The sequence below is a fragment of the Bos indicus genome, chromosome 13, assembly GCF_029378745.1.
Source record: "Bos indicus isolate NIAB-ARS_2022 breed Sahiwal x Tharparkar chromosome 13, NIAB-ARS_B.indTharparkar_mat_pri_1.0, whole genome shotgun sequence".
Classification (NCBI taxonomy): Eukaryota; Metazoa; Chordata; class Mammalia; order Artiodactyla; family Bovidae; genus Bos; species Bos indicus.
Window position 1 is genome coordinate 74,899,495 of NC_091772.1, and position 21,753 is coordinate 74,921,247.

Sequence of the window (21,753 nt, forward strand, 5' to 3'; positions counted from 1 at the left end):
CCAGAAATCAGTGGCAGTGGTTTGTGCAGCAGATGAGCTTTGGCCAAGCCCTGCTGGACAGTGGGTGGGGCTGCAAGGCAGGAGGTGGGCCAGGAGATGCCCAGGACCTAGGCTGTCCCCACCTTGGTTGTCGATGTTGTTATTCGTAATAATAATGAGCAGCCCGTTGAGGGCTTGGGATGAATGTGTGTGGAATAAATGGTAGGTGGACTGAGCGTTTCCTATCCCGGCATGGCCCTCTGGGAGGTGCGGGGCGGTCTGCCTTGCCAGAGGTCGTGGCTGAGTCTACACAAAGCTGGTGTCCTCAGAGAGGCTGAGCTGAGCCTACCGCAGCCTGCACACTCCTGAGCCTTCCTGCCCACCCTGCCGTCAGGCTGAGTAGATGGTCATTTGCTCCCCAGCCGGCGGGCAGCTATTGATGTTTTTCTGGGCAGATTGCAGGTAATGAGCTCTCCCTCCAGGACCTGGGGACAGTCTAGAAAATTGTATTCAGGTTGGAGAGAGGAAGAGGGGAGACGAGGGGCAGGAGGTGAGAGATTCTTCCTGCCTTTGCCATCTGCATCCCCACAGCCAAGGAGGGAATCAGGTGAAGCCATCAGGGAGGGCCCAGACCCACCAGGGGTGGGGCAGCAGGCAGTAATTCCTTCTCTCTCGGGATGACTTTATGCTGAACTCTGATCTTGGTGGCTGTATGTCTGGAATTACAAATGGCAATGACTGTGCTCCCAGGGTCACCCTTTCTTTACTCCATCCATGCACCCATCATCCATCCACCCATCTATTATCTACCCACCCACCCATTCATCCATCTATCCATTCATCAACCCCCTGAGTCATCCATCCAACAGGTAGTTACGGAGCTCTCTCCTTGGCTAGGCAGTGGGTAAGGTCCTAAGGATAGGGCAGTAAGGAGGTGAAGAGGAAAAAGACATTGCTCTCCTTCCTAAGAATAGTCATTCACTTATTCATCTATTCAGATGATGATATTGAGTTCCTATGATGTGCCAGGTTTTGTGGTTAGTGGAGATACGTGCATGCATGCCTGCTGAGTCGCTTCAGCCCTGTCCGACTCTTTGCGACCCTGTGGACAGCAGCCCGCCAGGCTCCTCTGTCCATGGGATTCTCCAGGCAAGAATACTGGAGTGGGTTGCCATGCCCTCCTCCAGGGGAGCTTCTCTACCTAGGGATCAAACCCATATCTCTTATGCCTCCTGCACTGGCACGCGGATTCTTTGCCACGAACGAGCACCACCTGGGAAGCCCAGTGGAGACAGAGTGATGAACAAAAACGACACATTCCTGATGCTCGAGGGCATCAACGAGGGTACCAAGCGAGGGCTTCGTGGATGGATACGGATGGGTACTCCTGAGAATACAGGTGATGGACCTGCAAGAGTGCTGCTGGCGAACGTTGATAAAGCCACCAAGTCATCGCAGGCGATCCCTGCTGGCGTCTGCAGGGTGTTGGTGATAAGCAATGCCACCAAGTCATCGCAGGCGAGCCCTGCTGGCGTCTGCAGGGTGTTGGTGATAAGCAATGCCACCAAGTCATCGCAGGCGATCCCTGCTGGCGTCTGCAGGGTGTTGGTGATAAGCAATGCCACCAAGTCATCGCAGGCGAGCCCTGCTGGCGTCTGCAGGGTGTTGGTGATAAGCACTGATGACGTGCTCCCGAGGATATTGGTAACGGACACTGATGGTGCTCCTTTGGCATCCAGGGTGGGCACTGGCGCTGAGCAGTAGTCATGCTCTCAAAGACATCAGTGACGGGCTCTGGGAGGAGCCGATCTTTCCTTCTCCTGCAGATCTCACTCACCCTCCGCGTTCAGTCTCCTTTTCCCCAATCAATTAAAGCTCCTGCAGGCAGAAAGACCTCGGGATGACCCTGCGGCTCCCAGTGTGATGTGATGGTGGCCCTCTCCTGGCCTTTACTGAGCTGCAAAACCCGCCTCCCAACTGGTGGCCTATTGATCCCCTTGCTGGGAATTCTCTCTGTGGTTAGAATGTCATTTTCCACCCCAAACACCTCTTTCTTGCAATTACTGAGAATTACTTATGAGGAGAGAAAGAGAGAGAGGAGTGAATGTGTGTGTATTGATTACCACCCCTGAGAAGCTCACGGATCATTTAGAGTAGATTAACCTAACTTTCTTTTGCCTTTTGGGAAGTTGGACTGCAAGTTATTTAAGGAGATTAATCAGCTCATCAGAGGACCAGACAGTCTTCCTACTTCTTATTTCTCTTTTTAGGCTAGTTGGGACCATGTCATTTTTAACCCTCCTTCAAAATATCTTTTGCCCACCACTCTGCCTGTACGTTCACCATGACTGCCCAGGTCACTTCAGCAGGGGCTCCTGCTGGCTCCTCTTTAGGGGAGAAGTAGGCACATCTCTGGCTGCTGTTCGTTTACTCAGATGGCCTTGTTGCCTGGATCCCAGTCTGGGCACAACCTCAGAAAGGGCTGGACCACCCCAGGCCAGTCTCCCCCATCCAAGCCCTGGCTCAATGCAGCTGTCGCATAGGAAAGACCCAAATATTCCAGCCACCAAAAGGCAGTGACTTTCAGAGACTTTTCTGCGAGCAGGGCTTGCTCATCGGTTCTGCAGATGTCCGTCCCGCCCATCCACTCCCCTGCATCTCCAGGTGCAGCTCCGACCTCCTCTGCCCTGCCAGGAAGCCGTCCCAGACTGTGCCATCCTTCTGGGGACACTCGTTCTGCTTAGAGAGAGGGGATGCAAGAGCAGAGGAAGGAAACAGAGAGAGAGAGAGAGGAAGGGGAGGAGAAAGGAAAAAAGAGACAAGGAGAGGCAGCAAGAGGGCCTGGGGAGGATCCGCCGGCTTCCTGACTCGACGGCACATCTTGCAAGTTCACCACATGCAGTGGGGAAAGAGCAGACAGATTGGGGCTTGAGTCTCCGAACCAGCCTTCCCTGGAAGGCTGTGTGACCTTGGGCAAATCTCATCACTCCCTGAGCTTCGGGTCCTCATCATTCAAATGGGAAGATGACAGTTCGTACCTCACAAGGTTGGTACAGTTGCAAATGAGGTCATGTATGTAATGTGCTTAGAACATGGCCTGGGGCTTTAGTAGGTGCTCCACTGATGGCAGGTAGGTATCGCCAGGTCACTCTTGATGGCAGGACTCCCGGCAGAGCCTCTGTGAAGACGTGCTGGGTGATCCGGAACCTTGTCTCTGCCGTGGGGACCTCTGTTCCTTCTCTCCTTCCCCCTGTCCACAGGTGGGTGCAGAAGCAGCAGCCAGTGGCCTGGGTCTCTGGGAGGAGGGGGCTGTGAGTCAGCCCCAGCCCCTGGTCTGGGCTAGGAAGTAGCCCCTTTCAGAGCATGACAGGCCCTCGCTGCCCCCTTCTCTGCCATTTCTCTCCTCTTCCAGGAAAAAAGTTTGAAGTTGAATGGGTCCCGAGGTGGAATATTTTCCAAATGTCAGTGCAATCTGTGGTACATTACAGCTAAATGCGATCGTCGCCGCGCTGGGCTCTGAATGTCAGCGCACCGGCCGCGATGCAGTGACAGACCGCAGGCTGACAGGTGGGGTCCCAGCCTCCCACCTCCTGGGAAGTCAGCCTGGCCGGGGAGGGAGGCAGGCCATCTCTGGGCTCAGCAGACGTGGACCGTGGGCCTCGGAGGGACATGCCATGGGCTCGTGAGGCCGTGTGTGTTGTGTGTGCGTGTGCATGAGTGGGTACACCTGTTCCTGAGTTTCTGTGCTACGTACCTCTCTCTTTTTTTGGCTGCACTGTGTAGCGTGTGGGATCTTAGTTCCCCACTCGGGGATTGAACCCGTGCCTCCTGCAGTGGAAGCACAGAGTCTTAACCACTGGACCAGCAGGGAAGTTCCTGTGCTGTGCACCTTCTTATTGTCACTGTGTCGCTGTGCATGTGCCCAGACCCCAGGAAGGTGTTCACTGAGCCCCATGGAGGTCTGTGTACAGCGCTGTCTACGAGTCCTCCATCTCAAGGTATCCCCGTAGGTCAGTGTGTGCACACGCAGTAGTTTAGAGCTGCTGGGAGATGCACACACGTTCACACTGCCCACCAGACTGTGCGTCTGTCCATACAGACACCATCCTTCTCGCGGTGCCTTAATACCCGCTGCGTCATCTGTCTTCCTGTGGCTCTATCTGCCTCACCCGTGTGTGGTGTGTGCCTGCAATTGTGTATTTCTGTGTATCCACAACTGTGTGTGTGGTGTATACAGTCTCAAGACTTCACCAGGTGTGTGTGCGTGCGCGCATGCACGTGTCTAGGTTAGTAAATCTCATCTCATCCACAAAGGAGGACGGGGAAACAGGAGTCAGGAGCGGCTCTCTGCCTCGCTGCCCCCGTGGTGGGGCATTCTGATGGCCATGTGCTCTGTGGAGCCTGTGATTGGCTGGGCAGGAGGGGGCTTCAATCGTCTCCAATTACCGGGGAGTGGATGCTGAGCTGTGAGGCCGGAGGGATGGCGTGTGCGTGCCAGGATTAAAGCGTCCTGTGTATGCAGACGGGCCCCGTGTGTGTGCGTGCCATCCTGTGTTTTGTGATCTTTATGTGTGGCCACAAGGGCCCGTGAGAATGCCCAGGCAGACCCGCGTCGTGTGGGACTGGAGGCATCGACGTGCCCTGGGCGTCCATCAGCGTTGCCGTCACCGTCCCGGTGTGAGTCTGCTAGCACACGCCTGGGGGTGTGTATGAGTTGTGGTCTCTGTGCATCTGAGCATGTGTGTGTTCTTCTGTGACTCTTTGCGTGTGCAGGTTCTGCCCGACTGCCTTTGTATGTGCCTTCAGGTATACGGGAGGGTCTCTGGGGTTTTCTCTGGGTGGAGTTTGTGAGCGTGTGTTTTTGTTTTAGTCGCTAAGTCGTGTCTGACTGTGTGTGACCCCCTGGACCATAGCTTGCCAAGCTCCTCTATGGCTGTCTACGAGCCAAAGAGAACGGCCTGGCTCTCACAGAATCCTGGAGAGGGTTGCCGTCTCCTCCTCCAGGGGATTTTCCAGACCCAGGGGTCGAGCTTGTGTCTCCTGCATCGGCGGGTGGATTGTTTACCACTGAGACACCTGGGAAGCCCGAGTGGGTACATTTGTGTGTGCGTCTGTGTATGTTTAAGGTTAAATGTGATGTTCCGAGCGAACTGATCGGCAAGAAGGAAGAGGAAGAGAGAAGACCGTGCCCCATCCTCACCCCGTCCCAGCTGGTGGTCAGGACCCCAAGGTCTTCTCCCTCAGACTGTACAAGCATGCACCCAGGGCGGAGGCCCCGCATACCCCCAGTTAAAGAGCTCGGTGAGCCTGGTGTCTCTGGTGACAGCTGGTGCTGAGCCTGGCCTGGGGGATGAATCGTGTCTTCCTGGAATCCACGTTTTGAGGTCCTAACCCGCAGAACTTCAGCACATCACCTTATTTGGAAAAAGAGTCATTGCAGATGTGATTTGCTAAGAGGGGGTTATCTTGGAGTCAGGTGGACCCCCTACTCCAGCATGACTGGTGTCCTTAGAGAAAAGGAAGACTTTGGACAGGGACAGACATGCACTGCGGGGAGAAGACATCTGTCTACGAGCCAAGGAGAGCGGCCTGGCTGTCACAGACCCTCCTCTCCCAGAGCCTCACATATATAAGCCTTACCTAGGCCCACATACCACACACTAGGAACCAACTCCATGGACACCTGGATGTTTGACATCCGGCCTCTGGCACTGCGAGATAATACATTTCTGTTGCTTAAACTGCTCAGCTTCTAGCGCTTTGTTACGGCAGCCCTAGCAAACTGTTCTGGGGATGTGAAGGCTTAAAAGTGCTTCTCCGAGCTCCTCTGCTTCCTGCAGACCCATCTCGCAGCCTCCTGTGCTGTGATCAGCAGGCTGCCCACATCTTCGCCCTGCCCTAGGCTCCCCCAGCGCTAAGCACAGTGCCCTCAAGGTCTCAGGCCAGCAGCCCCTCCCCTGGGCTAGACAACCCCACCTCTGCCCCTTCCCCCACCCCTCCCCTGTCCCCAGATCTCAGCTTCCTCCAGACTCTCCAGATAAGCCTGGGCTTTATCACCTGTCTGAGCCCAAGCATATCTTTCTCTACCTACTTCCTGCTCCTCCCATCTGGCTCTGTGTTCTGCATACAGCAGGTGCCCACTGAAAGACTCAGCGAGGGGCCCCAGGCTTTCAGCCTCTTTCTGGGCTTGGACTGAGAAAGAGACATCTGTGCCGCTCCTTCCCCCAGACCAAGCGCCCGCGTCCGGGTCCTGCTCTTGAAAGTGAAGTCGCTCAGTCGTGTCCGACTCTTTGTGACCCCATGGACTGTAGCCTACCAGGCTCCTCTGTCCATGGAATTTTCCAGGCAAGAGTACTGGAGTGGGTTGCCATTTCCTTCTCTAGGGGATCTTCCCGACTCAGGGATCGAACACGTTTCTCCCACATTGCAGGCAGATGCTTTACTTTCTGAGCCACCAGGACAGCTCCTGCTCTTACTGGGGCTGAGCTAGGTGCCGGTCTGGGTCACCAGACCCTCCAAAACCCCACGAGACAGGGACTATTTTAGCCCCATTTTCCAGAAGGAAAACCAAACCCAGGTAGGAGAAATAAGTGGTCTAAGACGACGCCTTAATTCTTGAACGTCAGATCAGGAAGGAACTTTGGTACCAGCTAGATCAACCCTCTCCCCTGCTCCCATTTTACAGCTGGAGAAACTGAGGCTCAAGTGGCTCCTCTCTCTCCACCTACCTCTAATGCTTCCTCACTGTTCACCCTTGACCCTCTGAGCACCCCCCTCTCTCTAGCTCTTGCGACTTGAGCGATTCTGCAGACCAGGGTGACAGCAGAGCTCTTGTCAGCCCCTCCTCTTTCCCGAGCTCCAGTCCGGAATTTCCGTGTCTTGCGCACATGGCCCGCAGGGCTTTCAAACTCAACATGCCTGGAGCCAAACTGACTTTCTGTGATCCTTGATCCAGGGCGTCTCCTGGGTTCCCTGGCTCATTACCAGCTTCTCTGTCCTTGCCGCTCAAGCCTGAAGCCTTTGACCTGCTCTCCCCGCCATGCCCACATCCAGTCAACTGCTGACTCCCACTGGGTCTTCCTCTTAAATATTTCTCAAATCCACTGTTGCTGACCCAGTTTAAGCTTCAGCTTCTCTCTCTCTGAGATTCCTGTATTAACTTTTATTTAAAAAATGCATTTATTTATTTGGCTGTGTTGAGTCTTAGTTGCGGCATGCGGGATCTTTGGACTCTAGCTTTGGTGCACGGACCTCGTAGTTGCAGTGTGTGGGCTTAATTGCTCCTTGGCATATGGCACGTGGGCTTTTGGTTCCCTGACCAGGGATTGAACCTACATCCTCTGCATTGCAAGGTGGATTCTTAACCACTGGACCACCAGAGAAGTCCCTGTATTAATTTCTTGTATTGGCTTAGAATTAAGCTTGGATGCTTGGAACAGAAAACCAAAATAATAGTAACTTCAGCAAGTTGGAAGTTCATTTCTCTCTCATGTAATCAAAGTGTGAATTGGGCAGTTCAGGGCTGGTATGATGGCTCCATGAAGCTGAAAGGAACTAAACTTTCTGTCCAGTCCACTGTCTGGCATCCATAGGGTCAGCATTTGTCTTCATGGTCCAAGATGACTGCTTAAGTGCCAGCCATCTCAGCTGTGTTCATCCAGCAGAAAGGAGAAAGGAGCAGGAAAAAGAGGCTAAAGGTATGGGTCAACAGTCTTTTAAGGAAGTGTTCCCAGAAGCTTCTACTTAACAATTCTGCTTAGATTGTTGACGAGGACTCAGTCTGTGTAATACATAGTTATAATGGAGATTGGGAAATGTGGTCCCTGTATTAGGGGGTCAAGTGCCTAGCCAAAAACTGGGGTTTTCTGACTAAAGAAGAAGGTGAAAATGGGAGTTCCTCACCTCTTCACTGGTTTCCCTCTCTCTTTTCTCACCCTCTAATCTACCCTGGACACAGCAAGGTAGGGTAATCCTTCTAAAATACAAATCCAGACATAGAGTTGCCAGATTTGACAAAGAAAAATATAGGATTCCCAGTTAAAGATGTGAGTTTCAGATAAATAATGATACCTGTTTTAATATAAGTGTGGCCCGTGTAATATTTAGGAGATACTAATGCTAAAACAACAATTTATTCTTTATCTGAAATTCAAATACAACTGGACACCCTGTAGTTTATCTGTCAACTCTTTCCGTACACCTTTCATGACTCTCCATTGTTTTTGAGAAAAGGCTCAAGCTCTTTGGAGGGATTTACTGGTACCTTTATAATCTGTCCTCCAACTGACCTGTCCAAGCCCAGTGTTTCCTGGACAAGCCAGGCACTGCCACTGTGTCTCCCAGGCTTCAAGCCTCTGTTTGAGTTGTTTTGTCAGCCTGGAATGCCCTTGTCTATCTGAGAAGCCCCATGCATCCAGGAGGGACCATGGCCTCTGTCCATCTCTATATTCCTGGGACCTGGCTGGGGTGTGAGATTATTTGATGAATGAAATGACAAGTTCAAGGCTACCCAGCAAGTGAAGGGCAAGGTTACAGCGGCCGCCTGGACTCATGACTCTCTCCCTCAGATGTACCCGGGCATATGAACTCATAGGTCCTCAGAGAGCACTGGCTCTCTGCACCCAGCTGGCTCATGTGGAGCCAGCACTGGGTTCTCTGTCTCCTGGGTCTTCATTCATGCCCCCAGCACACAGGGGGTTAAGCGAGCCTTGGAGACGGGAGCTGGAGCCCACGGAGTCCTTTCTGACAATAAAGCTAATGAATCCCTCCTTGCCGTTTTCTCTTGCACAATAACATTTAATCATCATTTGCACAGCAGATGAGAAGTTTGAGGCAGATGCGATTCTGCGTGAGTGGCGATTTCTGTGTGTGGGCACCGTTCCTGCTGTCCCCAGCACACCTGACAATCTGGGGCAGGGACGGGCTGCTTCCCAGAGGGGCTGTGTGTGCACCCGCGTGCCAGAGCTCTGACCCCGCACCCATGTGGGAGGTGGGCTTTGGAGGCACGTGTCTATCTGGGTGCATGCTTGGGTGTGGAGTCAGACGCATGTGGCGTGGCTGTGGGTCAGCCTGACGGTGCACGTGGACAGAGGTGGTTAGGTGCCTGAGGACACGTGGTGCGGAAGTGGAGGCGCACGCGTGTAGGCAGGCATGTGGGGGTAAATGTCATTGCGTGTGAATGTGTCCCTGGTGTTGATCGGAGCGCTTACTAGAGGATGCCTCTAAGTGTTTAGATGCTCCTAAGTGATCGTGTATATTATGTACACGCAGGCCTATGTGCTCATATGTGCATACACATCTCTGGGCATCACGGAGTTGAATTTAGCTCCATACGTGCACCATGTGCCAGGGCCGACAGTTCCTGAGGCTTTCCTATGCATGCACACGTATTATATGGACCTATGAGTTCACATGCCCAGGTGCATCTGAGGGGACACACGTTCGTGTACCACATACCTGCCTGGGAGTGTCTGGGGACACACAGATGTTCATGAACATGTATGCATGCACGCCTGAATGGGGAAATGTGTTGGTGCCTGAAAGGGTATCAGTGAACACACACATACATGCAAGCAAGAGAACACAGCTATGGAAGGCACACATGTCTTGTGTGCAAATGTGAGTGCACATGTGAGTGTGCCCCTAGTACATGCATGGTGTGTGGGTGCATGGTGTGTGGGCACATGGCCACATGTGCTCATGGAGTTATGTGCAGGAGTTATGCTCTGTGTGCATGGCTGGGAGCATCCGTGTGTCTGCACCGTGCACCCAGCCAGGAACATGTCTGAGGGTACACACGTGCCTGCACTGTGCGCTGGCATGGGTGTGTGGGCATTCTCATAGCCCCCCTGTGCACGCACTGAAGCGTGAACCCTCTCTTGCTTCCAAGTGAGGGCTGACAGGGTTACATTTTTCAAAGGCTCAGCGGCCAGTGACAGAACTGGTCTGAGCGCACTGGCTGGCAGGAGGTAAGTGGAGCTGCTGATTCGTGACCCAGGGGTGGGCGGTCATGACGGCCGGCTGACGGATGCAGCTCTCAGCTGCCCTCTATGACAGCAGCCGGCTCTCTGAGCTGCCTGAAGCAGGAGGTGGGAGGTTAGTTCCTGACCTGTGCGCTCGGTGTTGGCTGCCCACTTCTCTGGTGAGTGCCCACATCCACGTGCAGACGCACACGCGTTGGGACATCCAGAGACGCAGACCCGGGCTTGGACCGTGGCCGCAGCCCCACCTCCGCCTTGCTGCTCAGCTACGCCATCTGTCTGAAATGCCTCCCCTTCCCACCAACTGCTTTCCTCTCCTCCCCACATCCCCAGAAACTCCACGCAGAATCTGAGCTGTCCTTGTTCTGCCCAGAATCAATGGTGGGGTGCGTGTGAAATGGTCCAGGCCCTTGTAAGCTCTGCATCCCTGATCTAGCACCTCCCCCGCAACTGTGAGCACTGGGTTCCTCATCCGTAAAATGGAGCTAATGAGGTACCTGCTTAAAATAAACAAGGCACTTAAATAAAGCACTAAACACGGTAAGCATTGAGTCCACCCTCCAGGGCTTCTACCTGTACTAGTAATTACGTACAGAGCTTAGAACGGTGTCTGGCATGCGGCAAGAGCCATGTAGGGCACTGTCATTGTCTTTTACCATCATTGTCATTGTCATTAATATCCCTGGTTCTAAAATTCTTAGCCAATTATGCATCAATTCTTGCTCATGACCCAGAATGCTCTTTTATCCCATGCTGCAGATGGTGACAGAGATGATGACAATAAAAGGGATTTTTTTTCCTGTTCATTTTTCCCTGTGCCTTGAAAGGGCGGCAGACATGGGAGAGGGAAGGCTCTTTGTTTTCGGAGCTCCTTGATAGAGTTGGGTGTGCCCAGTTAGAGCCTGGAGCTGGGGTGGCTGTGCTGTCTGCGTAATATAGGGAGGGGAAACGGAGCTTGTGCGGGAAGTTGGTGAGAATCAATGAGGCCGATGGGCAAACACTGTGTCAGCCACAAGACCCTTGTCTGTGACCCCAGACCATCACAGGAGGGTACAAAGCTCACAAAATACACGACGTGATGGGCACCTTGTGGAACCCAGAGGAGGGTCTGGGCTTACGTATTTCACTCCTGAGTTGGCTCAGAGCTCAGTGGAGTAGGCTGGTGAGGGTGCAGGAGCTGGAAGCAGAGGGGATCTAGGGGGGCATTCCCTAGCCCTCCAGCCCCATTCCTAGGATTAGCAGAAATCACAGGGAGGCTTGAGGACTCCCACAGGCTGTAGAATGTGGCGGTGAGCCAAGGAAAAGCTCTCCCAGGGCAAGCCGGTGACATCAGATACATCCAGACCACGTGTCCAGGGCTTCCTATGGGTCAGGCACTGTACGTGCTGCAGATGGTGTAGTGACCCCTGTTAAATCTTGGCATCTCCACTTCTTAGGTGTTTGATCTTGGGCAAGTTACTTAGCCTCTCTGTGCTCCATTCTCTGACCAATAAAATGAGGGCTACTTCACTGGGCTGATGAAGGAGTAAAAGAGGTCATTCACATGAAGGGCTTTGAGTAGTGCCTGGGGTGGGAAATACTCAGTGCCAAGGGTTATTTCTGTATTTTATCCTCACCTGCAACCCTATGGAGTAGGTGTTCTAGTGTGTGCAATTTATGGAGAAGAAAATAGGGGCACAGAGAAGGTAAAACACTTGTCCAAAGTCACACAGCTGGAAAACAGAAGAGCCAGAGGCTCAGAAGGTGAATCTGGATGAATAGCGTTTATTTCTGGCAAGCTCTTTAACTTTCCTCCAGAAATCATTCTCCACATATGGGGTTTGGACAAAATGTTCAAGGGTCTTTGTGACTCTGTCCCTCTGGACGTGCAACCTGTCTATAATTTTCTTGGCAGGGACAGAGTCTGACAATGCAAGGTGCACATGTGGAAGGAAAAGAGTCTTGGAATCAGAGGTCTTGAGTTGTTTCAGCTCTGTCCCCACCAGCTGGGTGAACTTGAGCTGGTCACTTTACTTCTCTGGATTTGGATCTCAGTTACCCTCTCTACGATGGTGATGGCAATACCAACCTGAGAACTGTTGGGATTCTGTATGTGAGAACTGGGCACACAATTGGGTGAGGGAGAGGATCACATCTTCTCAGGGGTCCGCAAGTTACCAGGGCTTCTACATGGATGAGAGTCCCAATGCCCCACATCCCTCAGTGGACTTCAGGAGACATGGTCAAGTTGACCAAAGCATCGTTTCTTGGCTTGGCCTTCAAGGTATTTTCCCAGCTGGCCTCTAACCAGCCTTCCCCGCTCACATCTCACTATTCCTGCACCTGGTGGTCCAGCCCTGGGGACCACACATCACTCCTGAAGCTGCCTCATGCTTCCTGCCACTTCCCCACCCCCAGTCTTTGAGGATGCTCTTCTCCTCTCTGCCTGGAATGCTCTTGCTTGCTCGGCTATCTCATATATCTTAGACTCATTCTTCAAGATCCAGTTGGAGTCACCTCCTCTGGGAACTATTCAATCTTTCTTCAGTGTTTCCAGCAACTTTTTTTTCTGTTAATTCTGCTACAACGCTTATCCAATGCATTGTTACTGGCTGCTTCTGGCCCCCTGCACCCTGACCCACCCCCCAAGTTGGAAGTTACTGGAAGGAAGGAACTACTTATGCTCTGTGTATTAATGTCATGGGTTACTACTCTCTGAGCCTCAGTTTTATCATCTGTGAACTAGGCTGACAGGATCTAACTTAGATGAGATAATACAGGTAGGGCACTCAGGACAGAATGACTATCTCTGGATCTGTCACAGTGGACGTTGGCAAATGTGGAGGGAATTAATGAACGCTCCCTGGGAGGGTAAAAGAAAAAGGCAAGTGAGCATTTATTGAGTGCTTTCAGTGTGGCAGCAAGGCACGGAGATCAGAACTTAACATTCATCGTTTCCTTTAAGTCTCTTAACAATCCCTTAAGGAAGGGACTATCATTAGCCTCATTTTACAGATGAGGAAACTGAGGCTTCAGCAGTTGAGGACCTTGATGAAGGATGCCTACCTAGCAGGAGATGGAATTCACAGCCAATCAATGCAGAACGAACGAATCACTTGGGGACAAGGGTCTGAGGGCAAATTACCTGTATCTTATAATCAAATGGTTTTAGAACTGGAGGCTCTTAGGGATGACTTAGCTCTGGGGTCCTTAACTTGGGGTCCATGGCTGGGGAAACTGCAGGGTCCCAGACCAAATAAATAAGGTCCTCAGGGACTTCCCTGGCAGTTTAGTGGGTTAAGACTCCATGCTGCTGATTGAAAGGGAGTGTGTTTGATCCCTTGTCAGGGAACTAAGATCCCACATGCTGTGCAGTGCAGTCAAAAGGTAAAACTAAAATAAAATAAGGTCCTCATCACACCCAGTGGCTTTCAACTCCTCCATCTCCCAGCAACCCTTCCACTTGATCTAAGTCCTGGAGCTGCCCGCCTTGCCCTCTCTTGGCACCCCTGGCCAGTGTCCTATTCCAGGGTTGCCTGAAACGCCAGTCGCTGGGAATGTCCCTATGTCCCCCATCCTCCATTCAGAGCAGGAGCACCTTTTCTCTTTCCTTAGAAACGTAGAGAAAGTGGGGAGAGAGCTCAGCCTGGGAGACAGACACGTCTGGCTTCTAATAACGACAAAAAGAATAATAGTATCAAAGGCTAACATTTATTGAACACCTACTATGTGCTAGGCACTGTCCTAACCACTTGACACATATGAAACCTTTTTATCCTCAGGACTCTCGAGGTAGGTTCTGCTAATTTGTCTCGTTTGACACAGGAGGAAACTGAGGCCCAGAGAAGGGAGGTGACCTGCCCAAGGCCAGGTAGCCAGTAAGGGCCGTGGCTCCACCGCACACTGGCCAGGTGTCCTTGGACAGGTCCCAGCCACTGCTCTGGGGGGTCTTTTCCCATCTGTTACCTTCAGGGCTCCACCTCGCGGTTTCCATGACGACTAAGACGGTCTCTGCACAGTCCCAGTACACAGTAGGCGCTTAGTAAATGAACAGCCCTTCTTTCCTCTTAACTCTGATGGGGGGATACCTGGGGAAGGGAGGGCACTTAGGCAGCATTCTCCCTCCGGCTTCTCCCCCAAGCCAGGAGGGAGCCACGCCCCACCCAACCCCTCTCTCTGTGTAACCCCCAGAGCCAAGCGGCGCCCTTCTCAGGGCAGTTTTCGTAATGTTGATCCTAATTCCCGCACCTCTGGGCGAAAGCTGCCCACTCTCTCGGGGAGGGATGCCGTCGGAGTGTCCGCTCGCGTGGCCCCACTCCTGGCCGCCCTGGGAGGGTGGGAGGTTTGGGAAAGGGGGTGAAGCAGGGGACGGACGTGCTTTGTCCTGGGGGTGCAGTCGGGTCCCGGGCGGCAGGGAGGGCGGGCTAGGAGGCCGGGGCCTCGTCGTCCGGGCGGTGGCCGGCGTAGAGGGCGGCCAGGGGCCGGAAGCGGGGGCCCCAGCCGCTGAGATAGGCGAAGTCCTGCTCGGAGCCCGACGAGCCGCCGCTGTGCAACGAGCTGAGCGAGGCGGCCGGCGAGTCCGCGCCCTCGAAGGCGTAGGTCTGGAAGGCGTCGTAGGGTGGCACCGACGGGTCCCCGTCCGCCAGCGCCACTTTGCGGCTGATGAAGTCCCTGAACACCGAGAAGTCCGGCTCGGGGCTCGGCGGCCCCTGCGGCAGCGAGTGGCGCTCCGAGGGCAGGCGCGCCTGCGGGGGGCTCCCCGCGCTCCCTGCGGAACCCTCGCCCCCGCCGCCGCCGCCGTCGCCGCCGCCGCCGCCGCCCTTGAGCTCCCCGAAGTCGTAGAGGCTCCGCAGCGCCGACATGTCGTAGGCCTCGGTGTCCTGCTCGCCGCCGCCCTCGTCGTTGTACTTGATGACGTTGTCCCGCATGTCCTCGTCCTCGTCCGAGCTCAGGTGGCTCTTGTGGTGGCGCCTGAGGGTGAGGATCAGCAGCACCAGCACTGCCCGGGAGAGAGAAGCGGGTGCCCGTGAGGGTCCAGCCCCACCCAGGGCGGTCCAGGGAACCACCCTTCTCCTGATGCCCAGCAGAGCTGGTTCAGCCTAAAAGCTCATGCAGGTTTCCTAGATTTCTGTGCAAAAATACCTTTCTCACAGTCTGGATAGAGCTGGCTATCTGGATAGGTAGTGAGCTGCCCATCTTGGGAGGTGTGCAAATCAAGGCTACACCACCACTCGGGGTGGGGACAGAGAGCTGGAGTTAAGAGACTTCATGTGTGTTTTAGGGCTGGACCCAACCTCTGAGGTCTTCATCCTCAACTCTATGAAGATACATCCCTGTGAGGTCTCTGGGGGCTGGTGGGTGGAAAGAGGGTAGCTAAGGTTTGGGGGAATGAAATGTCCTTGACCCTGACCTCTCTCTCACCCTATCCTTCTCTGTCCACTCCAGAGGCCCCGATCAGCCTGTTAGCCCTTTGGGTCTCAGATCCAGGTATGTCCTGCAGGAGCCCTTGTCTGAGAGCTCCAGGCCGGGCTCAGCACCATTACCTCCAAGCTTCCCCGGTGAGGGTTCCTCTCTATCGCCCTGCTTGGGTCCTTGGATCAGCAGCATCGGCACCTCCTGGGAACTTGTTAGAAATGCACGTTCTTAGGTTGTGCCCTAGATCTACTGAGTCTGTTTCAAAAAGGTTTCGAAGTCATGCCCAGGCAGCTCAGGTCTGAAAGCCACGGCTCCTTCATAGCACAGACCCTGCCATATGTTGGTCTCATCTCACCTCAAATCCACACTCTGAACTGCCCTGGAGGACCCGGGGCATGTTCCCCTGGCGGGGTGCCTGGCATGCACGCAGTAAGCATGAGAAGTATGCTTGTTGAATGAATGACTGAATGAAGAACTAGATGGAGACCTGGGTGTTGCAAGGTTGAGAGAATGAACGAATCGTCCCTTCTTGGCTTTCTTCAACTGTCAGAAAGGACTCTGCATGCCCTTCCTCCTCCCACCTCACTGATAACTTGTCTTCAGCCTTCTAAGCAAGCTTCTCTTCTCCTCTACTCTCTGACTTCTTTTATTTAAAAAAAAAATTTTTTTTTTTTTTGGCTATGCCTTATGTGGGATCCTAGTTCCCTGACCAGTGATTGAACTCGCACCCCCTGCCTTGGAAGCAGAGTCCCAACCACTGGACCACCAGGGGCAGGAAGTCCCCTCTCTGATTTCTTAACATAGATGTCCCAGGACTCAGTCCTTGGTCCTTTATCTACATCCTCTTTCTTGGCGCTTTCCTTGTCTCGTGGCTTTAAATTCCAATTAGAGGTTGACAGCTCCCATACTGCAGCCTCCAGCCTGGACTTCTCCCTTGAAACCTAGATTGTCCATCCAGTTTCCGCCCCAACAAGTCCCAGGGGGTGACCAGAAGAATCACTAACTTAACCTGTTGAAATTTAAAATAATAATATTTCCTCCTTCCCACCCTCTGTCTCCCCACCTCAGCAACGGCAACCCCAACTTCCCAGTGACTCGAGGCTTTTCACCTCTTTCATTTACTGATGAATCCCAGTGCCTATAATTGAGCACATGGGGGTGGGGCTCATGGATGGATACACTGGGAACTGATGAGCAAACAGAGAATTAGATGGATGGCTGGGTAAATGAATGGACAGAGATGCGCTGGGTATCATGTCAGGCACTGGATTTTTTTTGCTGCTCCATACAGCTCGGGCAAGGCCAGGGGCCAGAACCAGCTGCGAGGGCCATGGGGCAGGCTGCTGGCTCACGACCTAACAAGGTGGCCCATGACAGGGAAGGAGGGGGGAACCCGGGGACAGGTCGGGAGGGAGGAAAGGCATCAGGAGAGAAGTGGGAAAGATGGATGGACGGCTTCCGGAGCTGGAAGCCGGAGCTGCGGAGGGCGATGCCCGTGAGAGCAGATGGTGGGGAGCGCGGGCGGCGGGCGACAGATGTGCCAGGCCTGATCAGCTATTCCGCCCGTCACCTTTACAGCACTGATGTGCACTTTCTTCGTTTGTGGGCAATTAGGCAGAAATTTGTTTGCACTGCCTCGGAAAATGAAACCGCTGTAAAGTGCACCCTCTGGAAAAAGGGTTTCTGAGCCATGGGCTGAGGAGGGGAGAGAGAGGGGTGGGGGGGAGCCTCCTAGCTAGGAGGGGCCTGCCCATGGCCTCTGCAGGTCCTGGGGGTGGGCAGCGAGGCGTAGGAAGCAGCTGAATCTCCCAGGGAATCGAGCAAACCTGGGATCTGCCGTCTAGCCCTTCCTTGAGCTCCTCCAGCTTTGGCTATTCTGTGAAGTCCAGAGGTCAGGGCTGAGGTGAAGCCCTTCTGCTTCGACAGCGAGAGGTGGCACTGTGGCCACTGGGTCTAGTTGAGCTCCTGAAACTGGACCTCCTCCTTGGGGACACTTCAGGGGTTCAAGTGGCTACTGGTGCAACTGATACCAGAGTAGATTTTGCCCCCTCCCTGAACACCTTAAGATTTTACCCCAGCTGCCCCAAGATTTTGCCCCCAGTTTAAATTCCTAGCAGTGAAAAAAAAGTCGTGTCTGACTCTTTGCGACCCTGTGAACAGCAGCCCGCCAGGTTTCTCTGTCCATGGGATTCTCCAGGCAAGAATACTGGAGTGAGTAGCCATTCCCTTCTCCAGGGGACTTTCCCGAGCTAGGGATCCAACCCCGGTCTCCTGCATTGCAGGCGGATTCTTTACTTTCTGAGCCATCAGGGAAACCCAGATTTCCCAGCAGGTGGGGTACTTAAAGGAACAGAAAACACAGGCTGAAAAGACCTGATTTCAAGGAAGACCCAGTTAGAAGACTAGTTGGGTCCCCTTCTGCAAGCCACATAACCTCTCCAAGCCTCAGTTTTGTCATCTGAAAAATGGGGCTGATACATCTGGCTGCATGGTTGTAAGGTTCGCAAGAGCCCTTTTTACTAAAAGTCCTACATAGAGAATAAAATAGGACAATAGACACGAGAGAACTTTAAAACACAGGCTTGGCTTTTAAAAATTAGGGGAGACTTTGGGCCATGTAGAGCCAGCTGAACTTAGTCTCCACTGGGTGCTGACCCCTTCTGAAGCTGGCAAAGCAGCTGCTCGGTACTTAGGAGATTTCTTAAAAGAGCTGCAGGTTAGAGCTTGGGGCTCAGGCAATTGGTTCAAGATGGAGCAGTGGAAAGACACGCCCCTATCTTCTCCTGCCACAGCACCAAAATCGCAGCTAGCTATTGAACAACCATCGACCGGAGGATGCTGAAACCCACTAAAAAAATCCAAAGACAAAGGAGAAGCTGCAGTGAGACGGCAGGAGGGGCCCAATCATGATAAAATCAAATTCCAAACCTGCCAGATGGACACCCGCCAAACTGGAGAACCAAAGAAGTTCTTCGCCTGTTGTGAAGGCTCTGAGTCCCACGTCAGGCTTCCGAGCCCCACGTCAGGCTTCCGAGCCTGGGGATCCTGGAAAGAACCTGGACCTCCATCAAGCCAGCCCTTCCTTGTGCGGACAGGAAAGTGAGACCCCCGCGGGGGCCGCTGGGGAAGGAAATCCGGGGCCCGAGGACCGGGGCCAATCAGGCAGGAGGGTGGGGCTGGCTCTTGGCGGACTCACCGACCAGGATGAGGACACAGACCAGGAGGGCGATGAGGGCGCCGGGGCTGAGGGAGGCGGCCATGACGAAGGCCGTGGTGTTGCAGGACTGGATGGCGCCCGAGCTGTCGCAGCCGCAGATGCGGATGGTCAGCGTCCCCGTACTGCTCAGCGTGGGCGGCCCGCTGTCCACCACCAGGATGGGCAGGAGGAACACGTCCTGCTCCTGCCGGTTGAAGCCCATGTGCTGCGTGTGCACCGCAGCCGTGTTGTCTGCTCCGGAGAAAGCGAGGGGCGAGTGACTCGGGGTCAGCCGTGCCTGTCCCGGCCCCTCCCGAGTCCACCTTGGGATCTGCCTCACTCTGCCCCCAGCTACCGCCTCCCAGAAGACCTGATCTCCCCCAATTCTGCCCCCCAGCTGCCCGAAGGTCCTGTCCCCAGCCCTCGAGCCTTCACTTTTGTCCTTAGCTGTTCTAAGTTTCTCTTCCCAGCTGTCTCAAAGTTTTGCTTTCAGCTATTTCAAGATTCTGTCCCCAGCTGTGCCAAGGTCCTGTCCCCAGTTATTCCAAGATTCTGTCCCCATCTGGGCCAAGGTCCTGTCCCTGGCTATGTCAACTTTTTTTTTTTTTTTTGCCATGTGTTTCAACAGCCTTTTGTTGTTGTTGTTGTTCCAGATTCTACCACAGCTGTCAAATGCATCCTGACCCTGGGGTCCTGTGGTCTTGGGGTTGTGGCTTTCTGAGCTCTGACAACTTCTGGGTCATCAGAGAAGACTGGGAACTCCGACTGGCACCTGCCTTTGGCTGAGGGAGCTTGCTGTCAGGGGTCTCTTTAAGAGCTGAGCCTGGAGAGCTTGGGACATACCCTTGGGGCCTGATAAAGATGCCGTCTCTTTCCTTTGGATGCACGTGGCCAGAGGAGACAGTGAACACACATGAGTCATACTCATCATACTGCTGCAGGCTGGTGCCGGGAGTACCCGTCAGGACTCGGGGGTGGGTGGAGAATGTGTAGATGTGCCCACTTCCCCTGGCCTCCTGACTCCTCCACCCCTCCCCTGTGTGGGCCAGGCCATCACGGACTGCCCCCCCACCCTGGCCCCCGATCATTTTGGTGGAAGTACTCAGAGCCCACCTGGCTGCTGGCTGTTGCAAGGCTGTTGCTCCACCCTTGATAGCCAGCCCCACAATGGGGGCCTCACTTCCTGCGAGGGAACCAGGCTTCCTTCCTGAGTCCTTCTCTCTGTGTTCACAGGCTTCATGTAGGTCTCTCTGACCTCAGATTTTGGCAGCCCGGGCCCCTTACCCAGCTTTGTGTCCCTAGTTAACTCAGCCTCTTCCGTGGCCCTCATTCAGTGTTCCTGTCCTGGCCTTCCCCATCATGGACATAAAGCAGGAACTAAGAGCCCTCAGAAGGGCCAACTTGTGGTCTTGGGCACATCTGTGAAGTAGCCTGGAGATCCAACTGAAACAAGACTGGTCATGGGTTGAAGCTCATGTGATGGCCACATAGGAGTTCATTGTGTGATTCTCTCTACTTTTATACATATTGGAAAATTTTCATTAAAATATTAATAACTAAGGGGAAACTCATTTAGCTTCTCAGGACCTCGGTTTCCTCATCTGAAACTGGGGAAAACAGCATTCCGCAGGTGTGAGGATGAAACGGTGTAGTTCACCCATGCCCCGGAGAATAGCTCCCGCAAAGCAGAAACTCTCCATGAATGCTGGTTGTAAATTTTTTCTTGCCCCACCCCCACACGCCATACCCCATGCCCGCTCTCCGTTGAGGCTGCCCTGACTTTATTCACCAAGTTCCCACTAGCTGGAACACCCTCTCCACCTTCTTGCCTGGGCAAATTCCTCATCCGTCATGCTCCAGCTAAATGTCACCTCCTTTCTGTGGCCTCCTTTCTTCACTTCTCTGGGAAGGAAGGATTTATGGGTTCCCCCGCCCTGCTCTGACTATGCAGGTGCCACGCACACTTCTGTTACAGCACTTGTCATGCTGCGTTAAGGTAGCGTGTGCCTGTCTCTTCCCTGGCAGTGAGCCAGCCTGAAAGAATGATGCTTGAACGAGCCACATCTTTTAGGGGTAGCTGGTGGTTCTGGGTCAGCTCCTCAAGCTCTGGCTTCAACTCCAGCCTCCTGTCAAAGGGCAGTCAAGCCAGCTGTGACAACATCTGCCTTCCCCTGAGGATGAAAGGCTGAAGAGCAAGATGAGGGGTAAAGGAATAGCATGAGACTCCTTTGCATTGACTGCATATTTTTTAACACATCAGGGACTGGGTGGAAATGCTTTATCCTCACAAACATCAAGAGTTGTAACATTATTCCCATTTTAAATACGTGGAAGTTGAGGTTCAGAGAGAAGGGATTTGTCTGAATTTATTGTTATTCTGTTAATTGGTGGCACAAACTATCTTTTCCATCCACCCATCTTATCATCAATCCATCCATCCAACTATCTGTCTTCCATTCATCTGTCCACCCATCCTCCATCCATCCATCCATCCATCTATCCTTCAACCATCCATTCATCTATCCTTCCATCCATGCATCCAATAAATCTTTACTGAGTACCTACTGTGTGCTTGGCACCATGCTAGTCATAGGAGGGAAATAATGAAGACCTAAGTCAACCATAGTCTTGGATCTGATCTTAATGTGATAATATGAGAGACAAATGTTAATCAAATAAACCCACAATTCAGTCTACAATTGCAAACCATGAGGAGTGCTAAGAAGGAAAAGTATAGGAAGAGCATTTAACAGAGGATCTGACCCAGTCTGGGAGGTCAGGGAGAACTCTTTGGGTGAAGACAAGATATTATTGCTGAACCCTGAACAATGAGTTCTAGGAGAGGGAATAGCCTATGCAAAAGTCCTGTGGTTGGAAAAGGCATAGGAACTCAAGCAGCGGAGAGCAGTCTTTTGTGGCTGGAGGGATAGGGTGATGATTAGAGCAAATCAAGAAGAGGCTGGAGAGGGAGGCAGAGGCTCATTATAGAAAATCTTAGAGGCCATGGTAAGGAATTGTGTTATTTTCCTAAAGGCAATAGGAAGCGACTGATTGGTGGGCAAAGAAGCAACCTAGTGACATATCATCCCTCCAATCAACAGCAAATAAGAATTAAAGACCCTCTTTAGGTCAGGATAAGCCTTCCCTGGCAGCTCAGTGGTAAAGAATCCGCCTGCCAATGCAGGAGATGCTGGTTTGATCCCT

At 53.2% G+C, this 21,753-nt stretch overlaps 1 protein-coding gene across 1 annotated transcript in view; it reads right to left on the bottom strand.

The window, feature by feature from the left end:
- Positions 1-13,627: 13,627 nt before the first annotated feature.
- The window catches only part of CDH22 (cadherin 22), a 143,914-nt gene continuing 135,788 nt past the window's right edge, over positions 13,628-21,753 (bottom strand). The window contains exons 11-12 of the mRNA XM_070801795.1: positions 18,550-18,801; positions 13,628-14,937 (exon numbers count right to left, since the gene is read on the bottom strand). Coding sequence (XP_070657896.1) covers positions 14,363-14,937; positions 18,550-18,801 — 827 coding nt within the window. The 3' untranslated portion in view covers positions 13,628-14,362. The remainder of the gene's footprint in view (positions 14,938-18,549; positions 18,802-21,753) is intronic.